The 22,463-nt window shown below is 32.4% G+C and overlaps 1 protein-coding gene and 1 pseudogene across 2 annotated transcripts; both read right to left on the minus strand.

Annotated features, from left to right (window-relative positions):
• Positions 1-12,963: 12,963 nt before the first annotated feature.
• On the minus strand, positions 12,964-15,363 carry LOC120162960 (trafficking protein particle complex subunit 1-like). 2 transcript variants are annotated; one of them, XM_039172993.1, is made up of 4 exons: positions 15,046-15,363; positions 14,842-14,956; positions 14,185-14,303; positions 12,964-13,221 (listed from the first exon to the last, which is right to left on the minus strand). In XM_039172993.1, exons 1-4 carry the CDS (start codon positions 15,273-15,275, stop codon positions 13,173-13,175), a joined length of 513 nt encoding a protein of 170 aa, XP_039028924.1. In that variant the 5' UTR covers positions 15,276-15,363; the 3' UTR covers positions 12,964-13,172. The 2 variants fall into 2 exon arrangements, with proteins under 2 accessions (XP_039028924.1, XP_039028923.1); XM_039172992.1 differs by lacking the exon at positions 12,964-13,221 and adding an exon at positions 13,229-13,416.
• Positions 15,364-16,767: 1,404 nt separating this feature from the next.
• On the minus strand, positions 16,768-22,047 carry LOC120162961 (annotated as a pseudogene).
• Between the last annotated feature and the right edge of the window lie 416 nt (positions 22,048-22,463).

Consider the following 22,463-nt stretch of genomic DNA (forward strand, 5'->3'; position numbering starts at 1 on the left):
TTACTCTGAAAGGATTTGATTTTTGGAGGTTTGGAATAAATTCTATCCACCTGGAGGTTTTCGAAATAGAGTTGTATACTCCTCGATTGTTGGTGTCAAATCTTGTCTGTTGAAAGTGAAACAGTTGTATGCAGGGGGACCAGAATCGGACCAAAGCCTTGAGCAACGATTTATCTATCTTTACATAAAGGAGCTGAGCTATGTCAACATATTTATTGTAGAACTTATCCTTGGTTACTACTCTCTAAATCTCTCAGATCTCTATCAACTCTTGTATATCATTCCTCTTGAGATTGACATCTGTAGACATTTGTGATACTTAATCTCCAGGTAAATTGTCTCCTTTCGCCCTTTGTGTTTCTTAAAACTAAGCTTGAACCTCCAGATTGAGTTCTTCCTTGTTATGAAAACTCTTTTCCATTTCAATGATCACTCTTCTAATATGATGATTACTTGGTTTAATCAACACCTTTCTTTTATTCATAATGATTATGCAAATGCGAAGATGCAAATACAAATGCAAAAGTGATGATACTTGAAATGCAATGCAACAAAGATAAAAAGAATGACACAAACAAAAGAAACAAAATAAGTTAGTGTCAAAAACAAAAAAGAAAAATAAATTAGTACCAGTAATATAATCAATATAGTTAAAAGATGCTATCTATAGATAAATATAACACCTACCCAATCATGATATCTACCCGAGCATGCTTTTAAATAGATAACAATCCTACCCGAACATGTTTTCTACCCAAAAATGATTAATTTCAATGAAATGATCACAACATCATGGTATCTAGTTCGTATGCTTTTATTCGAAAAGAAAGTTTAAAGTAAAAAAATTAAAGGTTCAGAAAAGCTTCTTCTTTGTGTACACTTAATTTGGGTACCTACTGACGGACAGAGGTTCGGTATGAATTTCATTGGGGTGGATTACTAAAGTTCATTATATGCATGGTTTCGGCTCTAATAAGAGAGAAAAAAGTACTCGAATTTTCCTTAATGTCGGTGCCCCTTGGGCTACCAAACCCTCAATCCTGGCCCATTACAGGCTCGTGCGGATCGAGTTCAATTCGAGAGGATACATTCCCTTATGTCTATGCAGAGAAACAATTTATCTCACGTAGACATAAGGTATATGAACCCCAAAGATTACTTACTAAAACCCGTACGGAGAAACAAATTATCTCACATAAAGTTAAACTTTAATCTCAACTTAAAAGGGACAAAGCTCGTAAGTGAGCTTATGGTATGCAAATGCCCGTGATGTGTGTGAGGAGGAACATTCAACCCTTTGACTCAAAAGGAATACGACACCACTCGATAAAAACTTGGATAGTTCTGAAAGCAAAAATTCAAATGTTAGTATGACAAAATGAAGCAATTAAAAACTTCAATAAATGAATCATAAGTTAACTAAAGACTCGAACTCATAATTTCCACCACACGACAATGTGTAAACCACTTACAGCCTAACTCTCTAAAATGTTCCCCAGCGGAGTCGTCAAGCTATCGTAAACGTTTTTCGGCTGGAATAATCATTTAATTGTTTTAAAAACAGTTACGACTTTTAATTTTGAAAATGGGTGATTTTGGATTAAATTGAAAAGAGTCACCATCGACCTTTAAGTTAGGTAGGTCGAATACCTAAAAACGTCTTTTTTAAAAACAATTTTAAGAAAAATCATTTTTTTAAGACAAAAGCTGGTATACGTTTACCAAATATTCGATTAAAAAGGGTTCGGAAGTCGGTTACGCGTGGGGAAGGATTAGCACCCCACAACGCCCAAAATTAGTACTGTGTCGCTTACATATTGTCGTAATAGTGGAAATCCTGATTCAAATATCAAATTAAATTATGATCTATTTATTAAATATTGATTAATTTACCTCAAATTAATTATTTACAGAAAATCCTTTTACACAAATTAATAAAACAAACTCGATTTATTTCAAGTTCACGTTAGTTCGAATGTCGTATTGAATCACACTGCTTCGATCAAGCAGTACTCTTCACGTCCATTATATAAATGTGTTTTTTGAAAATATTCAAATAACAAAAAATTATTTTAAATACTAACATACAAATTATTTTCAAACAAAGCAAGATCTGTACACGAATTCGTAAATATCAAATATATAGCAAAAATGAATATATATATATATATATATATATATGCTAAGTACAAAAAATATCAAATGAACATCAATACACGTGCATATAGTACCTAAAATGTCTTTATATGAAACCACTAATATATAAAGCAGACTAATCTATATAGATACATCATACATTGGATATAAAAAATGAAAAGCAAATCACGGTATACTGAGTTCAAAATTAAAATCTAAGATCAACAATTATTTTAAAACACAATACTTAAGAACTAAAATAGGAGATAAGAAAGCCTAAAAAAATAATTGATAAATATAGATAGATTCATGAATGCATAGACTAGTATCAAAATATACTAAAACATAAACATATAGCCCCAAAAAAACATTAACCAAAATATACATACAACAAATTGTATAGTGATTAAAATGCAAATACAGAGAAATTTGAGGATCGAATCAAGAGGAAATAATTTCATTCAATGACTTAAAGGATAACATTACAAAAACGAAGGGACTTAAACTGTGATTTTACCTTCAATAAATGAAAAGCACGGTGATTTATAGGGCATGGATCAAACTATGATTTACCCTAAACATTGAAGAATAAAGCTGCTATAAACCCAATGCTCGGTCCCCCTTTTGTTTTTCCTCCCTCACGTATATCTCTCCCCTGTTGGTGATTTTCTGTATGCCCCCTTTTTACAAGGATTGATTGGGGTTTTTATAGCCCCAATTATCACATGCTTTTACATAAAATAATACAATTTATTGGGTGTTTGATGCATCAGACATGCATTTATCCATTTAGTGCCAGGAAACAAAGGATAGTGGTAATTTAGGTATGGTGGCATAAGATATAATGAAAATGGTGCTTGGTGGAGTCATGAAACACGTGAATGGTGGAGCGGGTAGAGTATGGGTAGTGAAGCATAGAAAAAAAATGATGCTGACAGCTGTCCCTCTTTGCTTATTGTTGTGAAACGGGAATGAATCAAAGATAATAAAGCATCATTTTTATCTTGGTCTCTTCTTGTTCTTCTGCAAAATCGTCGTGTCTTTGCTGCAAATGATGTCATCTTGCTTCATTCTCTTGGCTGAGTCTTCATCTTCAATTCTTCAGGTTATGGGTTCTTCTCATTTTGATCTTTCTCCTTTAGGACGAGTTCTTCTCATTATGAACTCTTCTGGAAATGTAAATCCCTCAAGCGAGGCATCACCGATTCGAAATGTCGTAGAATCGAGTGATAGGTCGAACAAGCTCTTCTCATTACGATCTGACAAAATTTGTTTCAAGGGAAACTGTCTCAAGAGAGAGAAAATTTGTTTCGAGGGAAATTATCTCAAGCGAGACAAAATCTTCTGTTTCGAGGGAAACTTGTCTCAAGCGAGATAAAATCTTTTGTTTCGAGGGAAACTATCTCAAGCGAGAAAAAATCTTCTTTTTCGAGGGAAACTATCTCAAGCGAGAAAAAATCTTCTGTTTCAAGGAAAACTATCTCAAGAGAGACAAAATCTTTTGTTTCAAGGGAAACTATCTCAAGCGAGATAAAATCTTCTGTTTCAATGGAAACTATCTCAAGCAAGACAAAATCTTCTGTTTCAAGGGAAACTATCTCAAGCGAGACAAAATCTTCTGTTTCAAGGGAAACTATCTCAAGCGAGATAAAATCTTATGTTTCAAGGGAAACTATCTCAAGCGAGATAAAATATTCTGTTTCAAGGGAAACTATCTCAAGCGAGATAAAATCTTCTATTTCAAGTGAAACTATCTCAAGCGAGATAAAATCTTTTGTTTCAAGGAAAAACAATCTTGAGTGAAATAAATCTTCTTATTTCAAGTAAAAAATATCTCAAGCGAGACAAATCTTGTTTCAACATGTAGTGAAATGAAATGTCTTGTTTTGAATAAAATCTTTTTCAAGCGAGACAAATCTTGTTTTAAGAAAAATAATCTTGAGTCAAATGAAATGTTCTTATTTCGAGTAAAAATCGTCTCAAGCGAGACAAATCTTGTTTTAAGGAAAACAATCTCCAGAGAGATAAATCCTCCGTATTGAATTAGATTGTCTCAAGCGAGACAAAATTTGTCTACAAATGTTGAAGCTGAAGGTGATTGCTCCCTTTTGCTAAGGATGTCTTGTTGTCTTTTGCTCTCATTTTTTCCTTAAAGATATGTAAAATGTAGCTAAATGCAACTATCATGAATGAATGTTTGATGCAAATTCATGTAGGTGTAATGCATGTTTTCTTGATTAATATCATTGAAAAGGTGCTCAAGAAATCTTGGTTCTCTTCTTGATCTGTTCGTCTTCATTCTTCTCTCACACCAAGGTGTACAATTGCATTTCTTTGTAAACATCTACTTTCCAGGCTCCTTAACATTCAAATTCTTTGCCCCAATTTCTGATTCTGAGCTTCTAGGTCTGAGGGACCTCTGTCAATTTCCAGACTAAACTCTCCAGAGAGATTGTCCTGTTTGAAAATCTTTTCTTTCTTTTTATTTTAAAAATATGAAAAGTTAGTTTAAGAAAAACATCATTCTTTTAGGCTCACAATTGAAGCAAATCATAGAACATGAGTTCGGTAAATATCAAGAGAATCAAAAAATCTTTTAATCTTTCAAAGTTATACCTCTTTGACAAGTGTCAAAATTGATGGGTTGGTTTCAGGTTAGCTCTTTAAAGTTTCTATGGTTTCAATCATCGAAATGTTATTTCTTGTTCGGTCCCTGTGAACCTTACGACATGTCCATCTTCTTTGGCTTGGCATTTTAATCGGATGCATACAAAATGATGCAACTAGTATAATCAATCACTAGACTTTATAGAACACTTCTGTTTCGGTTCTCTGAAATCTTTCATTTGTTCAAGCTTCATAGAATTCCTTTAACAAAGGTAGCGCAGAAATATCGATCTAAAAATGAAATTTCTGAGTTCTCATGTGAAATTGACTATAACAGGTGTTCCTTAACTCCCTTAGTCCATCTTTACCGAAACTCCTTATTTATAAAATTTTCCATGGTTTGGCTAGCTGAAATTAGCTTTATTGTAATTTGCCTTTATCAGGCTAGCTGAAGGGTTCATCTCATCACAAAGTCTTTGACTTGACAATCACAGTGGAGCATACACTGAATTGCCAAGTACCCGATCAAGGTCATGGTTTGAATATAATCTATTCATAAAGCCAGGGCTTTCGAGTTTCCTCTATAACCAATTGCCTTAGCGGAATAGCTCAGCTTTATTGTATACATATAATATAATCACCTTTATCAGGCTAGTTGAATTCTATCCATAAAGCCGGGGCTATTAACCAATTGCTTTAGAGGGAAAACTCAAACTTTATTGTATATATAATAATATAAAATGGATATGCGGATCAATTTCTTAAGCTTGTCAAGAAAAACCTGTTATAGTCTAGGTGTTATTGAAAGTCAGAAAATCTCATCGTTAGAGTTCAATTTCCAAGCAACTGACCCAAACCAGATTCACCTACTCGACTATTTCATCCGTAAAGATCATAATCATCATTGACCGTCTTCAACAGAAGTGTAGTCTAGGAAGTTTTTGCAATGTCATACATAAGAGATGCCCCATGTTGTCCGCTTCTATTCATACCTGAATGCCAAGCCTTTTGATCATTTCCTCATGAGATGAGAAGGCTAAAGTGGTCCCTACAAGAGAATGATATGAGATTTGAGTTTCTCATATGTGGTAAGGTCAAGGGTCCTTGTTTTATCAGTTTTCAATCTTGTCATCTTGTCATTTTGTCAAAAATCTATAACTCTGATTCTTAAAAGAGATTTTAATCAAAATGATATTCAAAGAATTTCGAGTCTGAAAATTACTCATTGCTCATAACCTCAAAAGGTAACATTTAAAATGTTTTATTGTCAATTGACTTACAAACTTTTTAACGAAAAGAGAAAGAAAAGAAATTCAAACAAGATAATATGTGAGTGCATCAAAAGTTCGTAGTGGTTGCAATGATTTTTCTCAGTTTGCATCAGAATGCCCTATCATCCTTCGAATGTCCATGCCCCTGAATCGATTAAGTGTTGAAACTTGCGCTTCAATGCCCCACAATTCTCAGTATTATGCCATGAGATTCCCATGTGGTAACTACATACTGCATTAGCATCATGCCCCTCAGGAAATGGAGGTTCTTTCGGTTTAGACCTAACTGGAGTCACGAGATTTTTCTCAACTAGTACTGGGAGCAACTCTTCATATGTCACCGGAATTTTACTAATAGGGGTCTTTTCTCGGGTCATTTTATAAGGTTTAGCCCAATGATTAGCTGAATAAGAACTCACTGTATTGCCATCGACTCATTTCTTAACGTCGGTACTGTCAGAGTCTCTTATCTTGCCATTTCTAATGGCGTTCTCGATTAATTCCCCAGAAATGACCAGGTCAGCAAAGTTCTTGGTAATATTTCCTACCAGATGCCCCAAATATGGAGCCTTCAAGGTATTCACAAAAATAATTGTGTCTTTCTTCTCCAGCAATAGTGGTTGTACTTACGATGCCACATCGCGCCATCTTTGGGTGTACTGCCTGAAGGTTTCGCTGTGTCGCTTTTCCATGTTTTGCAATGTCCACCTGTCAGGTACTAGGTCAGTGACGTGACGATACTGCTCCAAAAATGCTCGTGCCAAATCTCTCCATGATTTGATCTGAAATCTGGTCAATTGATTCTGATTGAACCATTTGATAGCCGTTCCAGTCAGACTATCCTGGAAGCAATGTATCAGAAGCTTTTCGTTTTCAGTGTAACCTGTCATTCTCCTGCATAACATGATGAGGTGGGCCGATGGGCAAGTTCTTCTGTTGTATTTTTTGAAGTCTGGTGCTTTGAACTTCGGGGGTAATATGAGGTCAGGAACCAAGCATAGATCCCTTACGTCTCTCCCATAGAATGCATTGACCATCTCCTTGGATTTTACCATCTCTTCTATATCTTTCATTCTTTGGATAATCTCTTTATTTTCAGCTAATTCATTTTGGTCAGGGACCTCAATATTAACACAATGTTCACCTGGCTTCAGCCCAGAAGTAGCAGGACAGTCAGTGGTGAATGAAGCTCCAGCATTATATTGTGGGTTCTGGATAGTGAAGCAGACGGGTGATCGGATTCCTTGATGAGCAGAGATGTGCTCAGGAATGTGAACAGGTGTGAAACCCGGAGGATGTATGGGGTCTTCCACAGTGGTCTTTCCACCTGTAGCATGTTTCTTAAACATCTCTTCGATCCTTTGTAATAGACCGACTTGCGAGTTTGTTATTTATGCTTCAATCTTATTTAACCTCTCTCTCATTTCATCTTGAGCTTGTTTTTGTTCTTGTTCAAGTTGGGTCATTCTTGCCTCCATTTTGTGAGGTGAATTCCAGAATAACTACAATGATTGGAAATTATATTTTATATTATTTTCGGTGTTTTAATGAATGAGTGCATGTAAAATGCAAATGCATGATGTAAAATTGAAATTATAAATATAATTATGCAAAGATGCAAATGCAAATTCAAATGCAAAAAAAATGACAATGTAAATACAAACGTAAAAATGCAAAGATGCAAATGCAAATGTAAATACAAAAGGTATCGATTTCCAAAAGTAATCATTCCTAGAAAGAGTTTCATTCTTCCAAAAGAACTTTCATCTTTACAAGAAAGATCAATTTTACAAATACGGTTTAGCCTTTTTATTTAACTTCATGATCTCAGTCATGATCCCAATAACTTTCTCTTCTTTCCAGAAATGATTCTGAATCCAAACAGTGAGTATTTGAGTGCATCATCTAAATCGTCTTCCCTCTAATCTATGGCAATCATTTAGGGATCAAAAAGTCTCTACCAAAATCTACAACAGTAGCCTCAACATGGAACAAAGTCTTTGGAAATATCACTAGACCATACATGGCAAGAGTAAATGTGTCCAATCTCTTATCTTCATATATATGCTCGAGTATCACCTTCTTGAGACAATTCCAAGGAAAACATTCACTTTATCCTTTTTGTTGAATGTACTCTACTATCTCATTTTCACCTGTACCAATAATTTTCACCAATTTACTCTGAAAGGATTTGATTTTTGGAGGTTTGGAATAAATTCTATCCACCTGGAGGTTTTCGAAATAGAGTTGTATACTCCTCGATTGTTGGTGTCAAATCTTGTCTGTTGAAAGTGAAACAGCTGTATGCAAGGGGTCCAGAATCGGACCAAAGCCTTGAGCAACGGTTCATCTATCTTTACATAAAGGAGCTGAGCTATGTCACCATATTTCTTGTAGAATTTCTCCTTGGTTACTACTCTCTAAATCTCTTAGATCTCTATCAACTCTTGTATATCATTCCTCTTGAGATTAACATCTGTGGACATTTGTGATACTTAATCTCCAGGTAAATTGTCTCCTTTCGCCCTTTGTGTTTATTCAGACTAAGCTTGAACCTCCGGATTGAGTTCTTCCTTGTTATGAAAACTCTTTTCCATTTCAATGATCACTCTTCTAATATGATGATTACTTGGTTTAATCAACACCTTTCTTTTATTCATGATGATTATGCAAACGCGAAGATGCAAATACAAATGCAAAAGTGATGATACTTGAAATGCAATGCAACAAAGATAAAAAGAATGACACAAACAAAAGAAACAAAATAAGTTAGTGTCAAAAACAAAAAAGAAAAATAAATTAGTACCAGCAATATAATCAATAGAGTTAAAAGATGCTATTTATAGATAAATATAACACCTACCCAATCATGATATCTACCCGAGCATGCTTTTAAATAGATAACAATCCTACCCGAACATGCTTTCTACCCAAAAATGATTAATTTCAATGAAATGATCATAACTACATGGTATCTAGTTCGCATGCTTTTATTCGAAAAGAAAATTTAAAGCAAAAAAATAAAGATTCAGAAAAGCTTCTTCTTTGTGTACACTGAATTGGGTACCTACTGACGGACAGAGGTTCGGTATGAATTTCATTGGGGTGGATTACTAAAGTTCATTATATGCATGGTTTCGGCTCTAACGAGAGAGAGAAAAGTAATTGAATTGTCCTTAATGTCGGTGCCCCCTTGGGCTACCAAACCCTCAATCCTGGCCTATTACAGGCTCGTGCGGATCGAGTTCAATTCGAGAGGATACATTCCCTTATGTCTATGCGGAGAAATAATTTATCTCACGTATACATAAGGTATATGAACCCCAAAGATTACTTACTAAAACTCGCGCGGAGAAACAAATTATCTCACGTAGGTTAAACTTTCATCTCAACTTAAAAGGGACAAAGCTCATAAGTAAGCTTACGGTATGCAAATGCCCGTGATGTGTGTGAAGAGGAACATTCAACCCTTTGACTCAAAAGGAATACGACACCACTCGGTAAAAACTTGGACAGTTCTGAAAGCAAAAATTCAAATGTTAGTATGACAAAATGAAACAATTAAAAACTTCAATAAATGAATCATAAGTTAACTAAAGACTCGAACTCATAATTTCCACCACACGACAATGTGTAAACCACTTACAGCCTAACTCTCTAAAACGTTCCCCAGCGGAGTCGTCAAGCTGTCGTAACTGTTTTTCGGCTGGAATAATCGTTTAATTTTTTTAAAAACAGTTACGACTTTTAATTTTGAAAATGGGTGATTTTGGATTAAATTGAAAAGAGTCACTATCGACCTTTAAGTTAGGTAGGTCGAATACCTAAAAACGTCTTTTTTAAAAACAATTTTAAGAAAAATCAATTTTTTAAGACAAAAATTGATATACGTTTACCAAAGATTCGATTAAAATGGGTTCGGAAGTCGGTTACGCATGGGGAAGGATTAGCACCCACAACGCCCAAAATTGGTATTGTGTCGCTTACATATTGTCGTAATAGTGGAAATCCTGATTCAAATATCAAATTAAATTATGATATATTTATTAAATATTGATTAATTTACTTCAAATTAATTATTTACAGAAAATCCTTTTACACAAATTAATAAAACAAAATTGATTTATTTCAAGTTCACGTTAGTTCGAATGTCGTATTGAATCACACTGCTTCGATCAAGCAGTACTCTTCACGTCCATTATATAAATGTGTTTTTTGAAAATATTTTAAATACTAACATACAAAATTATTTTCAAACAAAGCAAAATCTGTAAACGAATTCGTAAATATCAAATATATAGCATAAATGAATATATATATATATATATATGCTAAGTACAAAAAATATCAAATGAACAGCAATACACGTGCATATAGTACCTAAAATGTCTTTATATGAAACCACTAATATATAAAGCAGAGTAATCTATATAGATACATCATACATTGGATATAAAAAATGAAAAGCAAATCACGGTATACTGAGTTCAAAATTAAAATCTAAGATCAACAATTATTTTAAAACACAATACTTAAGAACTAAAATAGGAGATAAGAAAGCCTAAAAAAATAAGTGATAAATATAGATAGATTCATGAATGCATAGACTAGTATCAAAATATACTAAAACATAAACATATAGCCCCAAAAAAACATTAACCAAAATATACATACAACAAATTGTATAGTGATTAAAATGCAAATACAGAGAAATTTGAGGATCGAATCAAGACGAAATAATTTTATTCAATGACTTAAAGGATAACATTACAAAAACGAAGGGACTTAAACTGTGATTTTACCTTGAAGAAATGAAAAGCACGGTGATTTATAGGGCATGGATCAAACCGTGATTTACCCTAAACATTGAAGAACAAAGCTGCTACAAACTCAATGCTCGGTCCCCTTTTGTTTTTCCCCCTCACGTATATCTCTCCCCTATTGGTGACTTTCTGCGTGCCCCCTTTTTACAAGGATTGATTATAGCCCCAATTCTCACATGCTTTTACATAAAATAATACAATTTGTTGGGTGTTTGATGCATCAGACATGCATTTATCCATTTAGTGCCAGGAAACAAAGGATATTGGTAATTTACGTATGGTGACATAAGATATAATGAAAATGGTGCTTGGTGAAGTCATGAAACACGTGAATGGTGGAGTGGGTAGAGTATGGGTAGTGGAGCATAGTAAAAAAATGATGCTGACAAAAATCATGTCGATATAAACAAGGTCGACTTATTGCAAGTCTTCCTGATGATGTATAAAACATCCATGTATAATTTCATACATGTATTGCCCTCACCTTGACACTTTATAATTTTTCCAAATATTTGTGCCTCATTATTGTCCACAATAAACCCTTTTTATACTTGACTTGCTTCAATCGCAAATCAATTACGATCTGTATAAATCACAAATTCATAATGCTATACATGTTAGTATTGTACTAACGTAAACATATCCTAAATAACTCCATAATATTTTTGATACTCATCATCTATCAAAATACTTAACTCTTAATTCCATTTAACCTTGTAACCAACTCTTCCAATTTACTCAAAATGGTCCTTCATCCGTTTATCACTTAGATTCTTAATACCAATAATTTCAGCAAAGTACATCAATTATACAACACTTACACAACAACCCATTAATTTTCCATATTCAGACAACTCTTACTATCTTTAAAGAATCAGTATTTTGTATTGATATATACACTGGAATTCAATTCCGTTTATTCCTTTGAAAACTAGATTCGAATACGAATCTATCCATATAAAGAACTCCTAATTCATTCTATACAATTTATGGGTTGACCAACAGAATCTATTTTGCATAATCTGTTGTCCGATTTTTCTGACCTTTCCTTGGTTAAAAACTCATATCTTTTTGTACATACCTTGAAATTGATCCCCGTTTGTTTTAAACAAAACTAGACCGTTATATGAACACAATATATAAAAATAACCTCCAAATTATTTTATATAATTTCTGGTGAATTTTCGAACCTACTGCCAGATTCAAAATCCAAACTGTTTTCTTTAACTTCATTCTTAGGTTCTTCATCAATTCTTACAACCAATTCTTTAAAATCACTTAACTCTTCAAAACCTATAAAATATAAGAAATCAACATCCTCTTCAACAACTCAAGATGAACTTAAACATGAACCCTAGTAATATTCATGTCAAAACGTAGAGAATTGAACGTAGAATATTTTTCCTAATCACACCGAAGTCTAATTATCAACAAGATTGCTTCAAAATTCAAAACAAAAATACCTACCTTGTAAGCTTTGGGGGTGTCGGACTTGGATGAAGAAGAAGCTAAAATGTTCCCCATTATTGTTATTCTAATATTAATTATTTCTATCACATGCTTAATATAATATCATAATGGAATTTTTTATTCCATTCCATAAGAATTTCCATTTTTGCCCTTAATGAATCTTCCTATTCACCATAAAACCAAGCCACCTAATACATATCATATAACAAAGTCAAATATGAATTAATTTGACTTTTATTTTCGAAATTCCCCTTAAATTTTCAAAATTTGCGTTTTAGTCACTAAATTCCATTGTTTCAGTTAAATCTGAAAAATTGCACATTTCCAAACCAAATTTCTCTGATCCAAAATATTAAAATAATATTTCCAACCAATTTATATCATCCTTCAAATTTTTGTAATGTTCCAATTCAATATAAAATTACTGATTCCTTACCGGCTTTAACCTTTTCTAGTTTTTCTTTACTAAAAATTCCAAATCCAAAAATATAATTTCTATAAAACTCCACTCTCAAGAGTAAACCATCTATTTATGAAATAAATTTCTTTTTAGGAAATTTCACTTAATTCCCTAAACTTTTTCCCAATTTTCTACTTTGACATCAAACTTTCAAACTTTTTATTTTGGTCATTGTCTAAATTTATGGGGTATTACAACATGTTTAGCGAAATTTCAAAGGTTCGAATTTGACAATCATTCAAGTGGCTTAATGTGGGACCTTAAACCCACCGTATAGAAAGATGTTTGTCTCGAGTTCGAATCATTTGAAGGGATCATCATTTGGTCAGACTCTATTTAAGATGGCACAGAGAGACAAATATTTGATCTTGCCTACCATAGAATGAGCTTTAAAAGCTTGAAAACCTAGAAGAGAGATGGGAATGTATGGTGCCTTGTGTTATTGCTTCTATTCCTGCAACGAGTTTAGTCACTCATCTGTGGTTCAATTTAATGTATATTTATTAAAATTGGAATGATGATGCAACTGAATGGCCTATTCACATGCACTTTTGACATCAAAAAATAAAATACCATTCACATAAAATAACTTAGTCAACTACTGATGCTCTTCACGTGTTGGTTAACAGCCGTGTTAAATAACTCACACCTGCAATATGGAACAACAATCATATGCATACATAAACAAATGGAGAACATTAAGTAATCCTTTTAGCAAAGATAAAAGATTAATAATTGAGTATTGACCATGTCGAAATAAGTAAGGGGGGAAGTAAGTATTTTAATGATCAAGAAATGAAACTACAATGATCTGAATAATGAGCTACCTATCAAGTTCAGGGACCATTGACATGTATTTTAACAGTATGTTAAGCATATCACTATCTTAGTCAAGTTCATTACATGTATAAATGTTCATCCATATAATAATCAGTAGAATCAACCCCGGAGGATAAATGAACAAAGCAAGTTCCTAAACTGCAATGTCACTTGTCACTTGCGCTCAAGTATGACTATGTGCCTAATATATGTATGATCAGATTTTTTTTAAGTTCTTTCATTTATTTGGAACATCCTTGAAAGTCATATCTTCCTAAGCCTATATATATATAATTTCCTACACTTTTATAGGATACAAATATCAGAGACAACAAATACATCAAGAAGAATTACGAGTTAGCAGAGTAAGTCGTAAGTCGCTTGTTAGACTCAGAAGGTAGTGTAAACAAACATTAACTTCGAAAGTATAATCATTCATTACTATTTGTTCAACAAAAGTAAATAGTGAGACACTTGAATTTGCAGAGACAACCAAATACGTAAAATAAATGCAGCATTCAACAGGAATGTAGCAATAGAATAATATTTAAAGGATAAGCATGTAAAAATTCTTGGAAAAGAATGGGGTCTTGTTTACCTGATTGGAGTTCCAGGGGTATAGAGTGGGTTATTGGCAACATACTCAACATACAAGTTATAAATATACTTGAGTGTTTCACGAAGATCACCAGTCCCAGGATTAGTGACCAATATAAACTGCACACAATGACAAATAGTGCGGCAGAGTCAAACATGCACAAATTCCCAAAACATAACCGGATGGTAATAATGCTGTAAGAAACATACAGAAAAAACGACAATACTGGGTAATTTTGGTGCTACAATGGAATTATTTTAATTGATCAAACAGAAGCTTTAGCCTTAAAGAGGGTTTCGCATGGTATTTGTTGAATTAGTAAGTTTGAGAAATAAGCACAGTAATACAATGTTCAGCCATAGGAGAGATGACCCTATAGAAGAACTTAGATACATATATATAAGCATATATGATCTTAATTCTTAGTAGATTTTGTATTGAATTTAAGTACTAGTGAAACAGGTCAGAAAAATTGGGGCAAATCCCTCACAGATTTTAGGTTTATAGTATTTAATCTCATCATCATCATTATTTTGATTTTCAAATTCCCTGATCGACCCAGAGTTTTCTCATTAAATTCAAATGAAAAAAAAATCCAGCGTATATTAGTTGAACCACCATAACGAAGTAGGAAAAAAAAAGGAAGAAAAAGCAGACCTTAATACCAGAAGGAGTTTCCATGAAATTAAGTTTGTAGGTATTAGTACGGAAGCTATGAAAAGAACAACCTTGACCTGGCAATTGAGGGACCCCTAAATTTCCTTTGTCGGCGCTGCGGATCATCAACGATTCAAAAATTATGAACTTGAAAAAGTTAAGCGAAAAGGAAAGAATGAAAGAAAGAAAGAGAGAGAGAGAAACCAGGTGGGATCCATTTTTGCAGCAAGGGATTTGAGCGAGAACAGGAGACCGAACATGAGCTTGTGATCTTGTTGAAAGTTGAGAGTGTGGAGGGGGCGAATCCACTCCCTGTAAAGCAAGCACACTCCATTCCGATTGAATATGTAGATCATGTGGGAATTGTTTTCCGTCCCCGTCCCCGTCGGTGTCGGCGGCGATGGACTGAGCTCGGATCCTCCAAAAAACTGCATTCTTTCTTTTCTTTTGCAATGATCCTATTGTATGATCAACCTATGGATATTTTGTCTCAGAGCTAACAATTGACCTTGGCTTATGGCTACCAAGTAGAAGTAAAGATTAGAACAGCCGAATAAAGAGTTACGGTTACCAAACGATACAAAAGAGAGTTAATTGATTTTTTGACTAAGTTTGTTGTTGTAGTTGATTATTTTAGAAAGTTTGAGAATTTACTTCTTTTAAAAAAAAATTAAAATATGAAGTATAAAAAATTATTAAGATATTAAATAAATTAATTATTAAAATATTAAAAAATCAATTATTAAAAAAAATCAATTTAAGGACTATATTGAGCGTAAAAAATTAGGGACCATATTGATTTTATTGTAAAAGTTTGAGGGTTTCATATACTATTTAATCAAAAAAATATTGTTAAAATAATTTAAATTCTTGTAAATTAAGTTAAAAATCTAGATCACATGTTTCTTTATTTTTTAAATTTCCAGAACAATTTTAATGAAATACTGAAAACATCTTTTTTCTGTTTTCATATTTTCAATTATTTTTGTTTTCATATTTTCAATTATTTTTGTTTTCATTTTCCAAAAATCATTTTCTAATTTTACAACCAAACATATTTTCTTCAACGTTTTCTATTTTTTAAGATAGTGAAAATGAAAATAACCTATATTTTCTAAAATCAAATCGGCCCTTATTATTTTCTAGAAGTCATGTGTTTGAGCAGTTCTTTTATAAGGGTGTGCGTTACTAATTAGTTAAAAAATTTTGAACCAATACTATTACCCTTATAATCACTCCATACTATTAAAAGAAATTGATAAAAAAATTAAAATTGTATTAACATAATTATTAATGTTTTTACGGCAAATAAATTATCTCCCGTTAAGTTTCAATAAAATTGATACTATATTTAATTTAAATTGAGATAATAACACTTTAATCTTTATTAATTAAATATTTTATAATTTAATCTTAATTTTAATTAAAAATAGTTCATCTAAAATAATAAAAATAAGAAAAATATATATCATATTTAAAGGAGATATAACTAGGGACCTTTGAATAGGAACATTTATCATTGTATCAAGATACAACTTTGGTGCTTTTGAATGTTTGAAAAAGAAAATGGCCCATTTGACAAATATGGATCGATATAAGTAAATTACTTGATGATCATCTTATGATACTCATAATTTGTGACCTATAAAATTTTCGGGATCACGAATAAAAACAAAAAAATGAATCGCTATAGAATGAAAATATATTTCCCTATTTTAAAAAATTATTTTAATATTTTATTAATAAAATATAGAAACATAATTAAAATTGGACAATAGTTAGAATCATGAATTAATTTTCCAGCACAACTTAATTCCTTCATGTTTCATGAATATTCTTATCTTGCCATGCTGTTTTGAACGAATTCTCTGTTGTCAGATAATAAGACCATTGAAGCACACCCAACCAACTGCACAAACACCTAAAGCTTACGTATATATATATATATATATATATATAGAAAACAAAACAACATTCACATACCAAAATCGCAGACCAAAGTTACAATCTTCTCCATTGGGAACAAAGAACCTCAGTACTCCCACTTCTTCATTTCCATACCATCTGGAGGACTTCCTTCCACCTTTACACCAACTTCTTTCCAGTTTGTTGAAAACACTGTCCCATTTGATTCCACCTACAAACATACCATCCGAAGTTATGAATATGTCCATGGCAGATGAACAATTAAAGTACATGTAATCTATCAAAGTTATACAAATTTGAGGGGCAAAATTAAACAATCTGTTGGGATTTGGGATGAAATCTTACAAAAGATTTTTGCATGGCCCTCCTTGTGTCTTCATCAGCATCCTGATAAATGTCTCGGAAAAACTTATTCAAAGCAGCGTCACCATCAAGCTTTTCATCTTTCTCCTGAAAGCCAACCATAGAGGGTCACAAGTCCCAAAATCAGACACAAAGGGGGAAAATAGTTAGCTTCAAGTTCAATGTACCTCCTTTACTTGAACTACAATTTTATCCCAATTAACCCTCTTTGGTTTGGAGGACGTATACAGCAATCTTTGATTTGCAGTTACTGCAAACAGAAGTAGTTTATGACACGACCACGAGCACACAGCGAGAATAAACCTTTATATTTCAAACTATCATTACATATAGGTGCAAAACTGCAAAAGCGTGCACACATTATTGCAAAGATGCATACGAGTGCACAGGGAAAATTAACAAGTCAGTACAGGACGCAAAACTAAGCTCAGACATTTGGTTGTCTCATGGTTTAACGTCCAGTAATAGAGACGAAATGAAACAGATATCAACTTAATACACTAACCCTTTGGGGAACAGCAACTTCCCTGCTGAATTCAAGAGATGCCCAGTGAATATGTTCAGCTTTCGTCAGCCGAATCTCAATTTTGGTTGAAAAAACATCATATCTGCATCTATTAGGAATTATCTATTCAACAATAACAAAAACAGTAGAAACAATGAGCATCTAAACAAGAGATGCAATCACATAGCAAAAGATTCAGCAAAAAAACTTGTGTCACTTCTAAACAGAAAAGCAATCCACACTTCAGCATAATGTTTTCAATATCGTCAGTATTATCTACAGAGTTCTATGTTTGGACAGTTGCCAAGAAATAAAATTCCAAACATATTTACCGTACTACTCTTACAAACCAGAATCGTGATAACATGAATTTCACGTAATACCTTTCCAAATAATCGAGGCTGGAAATGATATGCATCTTTACCGGGAACTTTGATGGAAACACTAAGCTGCAGTGCACCAAAGAAAGATAGCATATCTTTAGCCTATATACTCATTAGCATCTCAAGGACAGAAGCACAAAAAAACAAGAAAATGAAAAAACAAAAGGAAGACAGATAAGTTAGTACGCAACTTACGATTTGTTCACCATAATCCACTTTAACACAATCTCGCGGTATTCCCTTGGCAAATATTGTGACAACAACTTCCTCCGGTTTCTGGTAAAACAAATGCTTCACTTCTTTCACAGGTACATCATTTGTTGTCATCGGAACAGGCACATCTTTCACTGGCTCAACTTGTTCTGCAGGTACGACATTTGTTGTCACTCCTTTCAGCATCTCCTTTGGTAGCTTACCAGTTTCCTCTAAACAAACACACATATTCATAAGACACGGTTATTAAGATACTATAGGTAGCTTTTAAATACATAGGAATTTTAATAGATAAATTCCTTACTTCCTAAAAGCCCTTATTTAAAGCTAAGTACCCACAATGCGCTCTTCACATTCTTTGATCAACTTGGAAAATCTGGACTCTCCTAGTGCCAAAGCAGGACCACTCTCCAACGTAGCCTTACCAGTTTGATATTCCTCGAGCTTCATACATGCCGTACTGTAGACAATAGTTTACATATAATCTATAAACTCTACAAAACTGCCTCAAAATTTAGCTATTTATAATTAATATAAGGGTAAAGTATAGTAATGGTCACTGAACATTTCTGAAGCTTGCATTTAGGTCCCTCAACTTTTAAAACTTGCAATACAGTCTCCCAATATTTAATCCATTTGCAATATGGTCCCGCACCTATGAAAATTAGGGTTAATTATATAAATGGTCACTGAACTTTTCAGGCATTTGAATTTAGGTCCCCTAACTTTTAAAACTTACAAGACATTCCTCAATTTCATTCTAAACCCCAAATTCCAAAGTAATTCAATTTTATTCTAAACCCTAAATTCCAAAATAATTCAATTACATTCTAAAACCCAAATTCTAAAATATTTCAATTTAAGGAGGAATATACTAGATTATCTTTAAGAACGTGATAGCGTTTTGATTTTTTTACTTTTGTGAAGAAAAAAAATACACTCCCTCCTCGTAAATGTAAATTTAGTAACCTTCAATAATTTAAATATAAAAATGATTATGGAAGAAATTGAATAAAAAAAAATCTCTCAATGAAAAAATTATGAATCAAAATCCCCAATTGACATCCTTATAATTTTTATTTATTTCAATTATAATTTAGTTTTTTAATAGTTTGATGTGATTATAAGATAGTATTTATTCAATTTTTTTAATTTATTAATAATATAGATATACCCTACAAAAACAATTGTTTGAATTTAAAACTTTTAAAGAAAATAACTTTTTTTTACCTATGAAATCACTTAACGAGTTATAATATAATTTTGTTAAGTGTATTAGAAAATTAAAAAATAGATCATGCTAGAACTAAAAGAATACGTGACCATGAAATAGAAAGTTTACGTACGTTACGAAAACGTGACACAAACCCCATCTCTTTTGAGTCGATTGTTATCATCAACTTAGGGTATATTATATTAAGAGAAAATAACTTCAGTGACTAAAAATGCCTTATAATATACGATTTTAACCAACTTTTTTTGGATTTGCGAAAATGACCAACAAATTTATAATGCCAATTTGTAAATCGCAACACAGTTTCCAAAATCGCGTTGCGATAGTACTGTTTACCTATATCGGTAATTAGCGTTGCGAATTTGAAAATCTCGTTGCGATAACATTGTTTACCTATATCGGTAATTAGCGTTGCGAATTTGAAAATCACGTTGCGATAACACTGTTTACCTATATCGGTAATTAGCGTTGCGAATTTAAAAATCTCGTTGCGAATTTGAAAATCGCGTTGCGATAGTACTGTTTACCTATATCGGTAATTAGCGTTGCGATTTACATATTATCGTTGCAATTTACATATTCGCGTTGCGATTTATCTATTCGCGTTGCGAATTTGGAAAATCGCGTTGTGATAACACTGTTTACCTATATCGGTAATTAGCGTTGCGAATTTGTAAATCGAGTTCGATAGTACTGTTTACCTATATCGGTAATTAGCGTTGCGATTTACATATTCGCGTTGCGAATTTGGAAAATCGCATTGCGGTAACACTGTTTGTATATATCGGTAATTAGCGTTGCGAATTTGAAAATCGCATTGCGATAGTACTGGTTACATATATTGGTAATTAGCGTTGCGAATTTGAAAATCGCGTTGCGATAATACTGTTTACCTATATCGGTAATTAGCGTTGCGATTTACATATTCGCGTTGCGAATTTAGAAAATCGTGTTGCAATTTTGGAACCTGTGTTGCGAAATTGTAGTTCGCGTTGCGAATATGTTGGTCATTTTCGCAAATCCAAAAAAAATTTGTTAAAATCGTATATTATAAAACATTTTCGGTCACTGAAGTTATTTTCTCTTATATTAAATTATTGATTTTTTTTATTTTATTTTTGAAGTAGTCAACTTCAGTGTTTATTTTTTTATTGTGTTTTTTATGATTTTATTAAATAATTTTTCTACAAAAAATATTCGATGAATAAGTAAATAAATATTTAATTATCATGGTAATATTTATATTTTATTATAGAAATAATATAAAAATAAAATATATTTGTACATCATTACTATTATTAACATAACTCATATATAAAATTTTGACTCTGTTATATATGTAGTCTTAATATTTATATGAAAGATATAAAATATATTAACAAGTATGATTAGATAAAAACATACACAAATAATCAGAAATATATTTTTTTAAATAAATGAATTATTATCATATATTTTACTATTGAAAATTTTCATGTCTTTAAATTAATATTAAAAATTATCATATGTTTTTAAATATAAAAAGTAAATTAATTAATAATTTAGTGACATTGGCATCATTTATAAAAAAACAGAAATTGAAGTATTTTAGAATTTGAGTTTTAGAATGTAATTGAATTATTTTGGAATTTAGGGTTTAGAATGAAATTGAATTACTTTGGAATTTGTGGTTTAGAATGAAATTGAGGATTGTTTTTAAGTTTTAAAAGTTGGGGGACCTAAATTCAATTACCTAAAAAGTTCAGTGATCATTTATATAATTTACCCTAATTTTCATAGGTATGGGACCATATTGCAAACGGATTAAATGTTAGGGACTGTATTGCAAGTTTTAAAAGTTGGGGACCTAAATGCAAACTTCAGAAATGTTCAGTGATCATTACTATACTTTACCCTTAATATAATTTCCTCTAATAGTCACCATTAGAACAATTCAGGAATTCCTTGAGCAATTATATTAAAGGTGCGATTAGAACAGTTAATGTTAGTGCAGACCGTGAAAGTCAGTCCAGAAAATAATAACAGAAACAGCAACATCAATGCTATTTATGTATAAACAACAAAAACATTGGACCAAACCGAATTATCACATAAAGAGGGAAAAATGAGTAGACAAGGGAAAATCTACTAACGCTTTATGCAAGTAAGCTTTCGACATGGAAGGATCCAACTCAATTGCTTTGTTTGCATCCGCGGCAGCCTCTGCTCAAACAAAATTACAAAAAGAAAGAAAGAAAAAGAAATCACAATTGATCTTTTAATAATATAAAGATATAATGGGAAAGGAAAGGAGGTACCAGGGAAATTATTGAGTTTGAACTTTGATGTTGGCTTGAGCTCGGTCAGCGTAGAGTTCAGCTTTTCTAGGGTTAAGTTGAATGGCTTGAGAGTAAAGATCGAGAGCAAGTTCGAAGTGGTCATCGATGAAGGCTTCTTTGGCTTTGGTCTCCAGATCAGACGCCATTGCAAGGGCAAAGCGAGAGAAGAACAAGAAACAGAAGCCTCCAGAAGAGAGACGAGAGGGGATTTTGAATAGTGATAAGCGTGGGAAAAGGCGATTGACTTTGTTTTCTACTGGATTAGGATCTTGGAAACCACTTGAATTTATCTCGGATTTAATCATCAATAATATCACAGATATACAAATTGTTGTTATTTCTCTGATTTAGACATCAGACATATTAATATATAAATTTTGAAGAATTATTTTTAAATAGATATTATTTTATTTTTATTTTAAATTAATAAAAAAATATTTTTAATTGCTCATTCCATTTGAAAACTAATGAATTTTTTTTGACATAATGTAAACATTTTTAAAATAATAATTAGGCCTGTAAATGAACTGAACGTTCAGCGAACCGTTCGTGAACCGTGCGGCGGGAAGTTCGTTAATGTGCGTTTATTTATTAAATGAACGAACATGAACAATATTTTTTGTTCGTTTAATTAAATGAACGAACATGAACATAGGTCGTTCGTTCATTTACGTTCGTGA

The sequence above is a fragment of the Hibiscus syriacus genome, unplaced genomic scaffold (assembly GCF_006381635.1).
Source record: "Hibiscus syriacus cultivar Baekdansim isolate YM2019G1 unplaced genomic scaffold, ASM638163v2 tig00111427_pilon, whole genome shotgun sequence".
Taxonomy (NCBI): Eukaryota; Viridiplantae; Streptophyta; class Magnoliopsida; order Malvales; family Malvaceae; genus Hibiscus; species Hibiscus syriacus.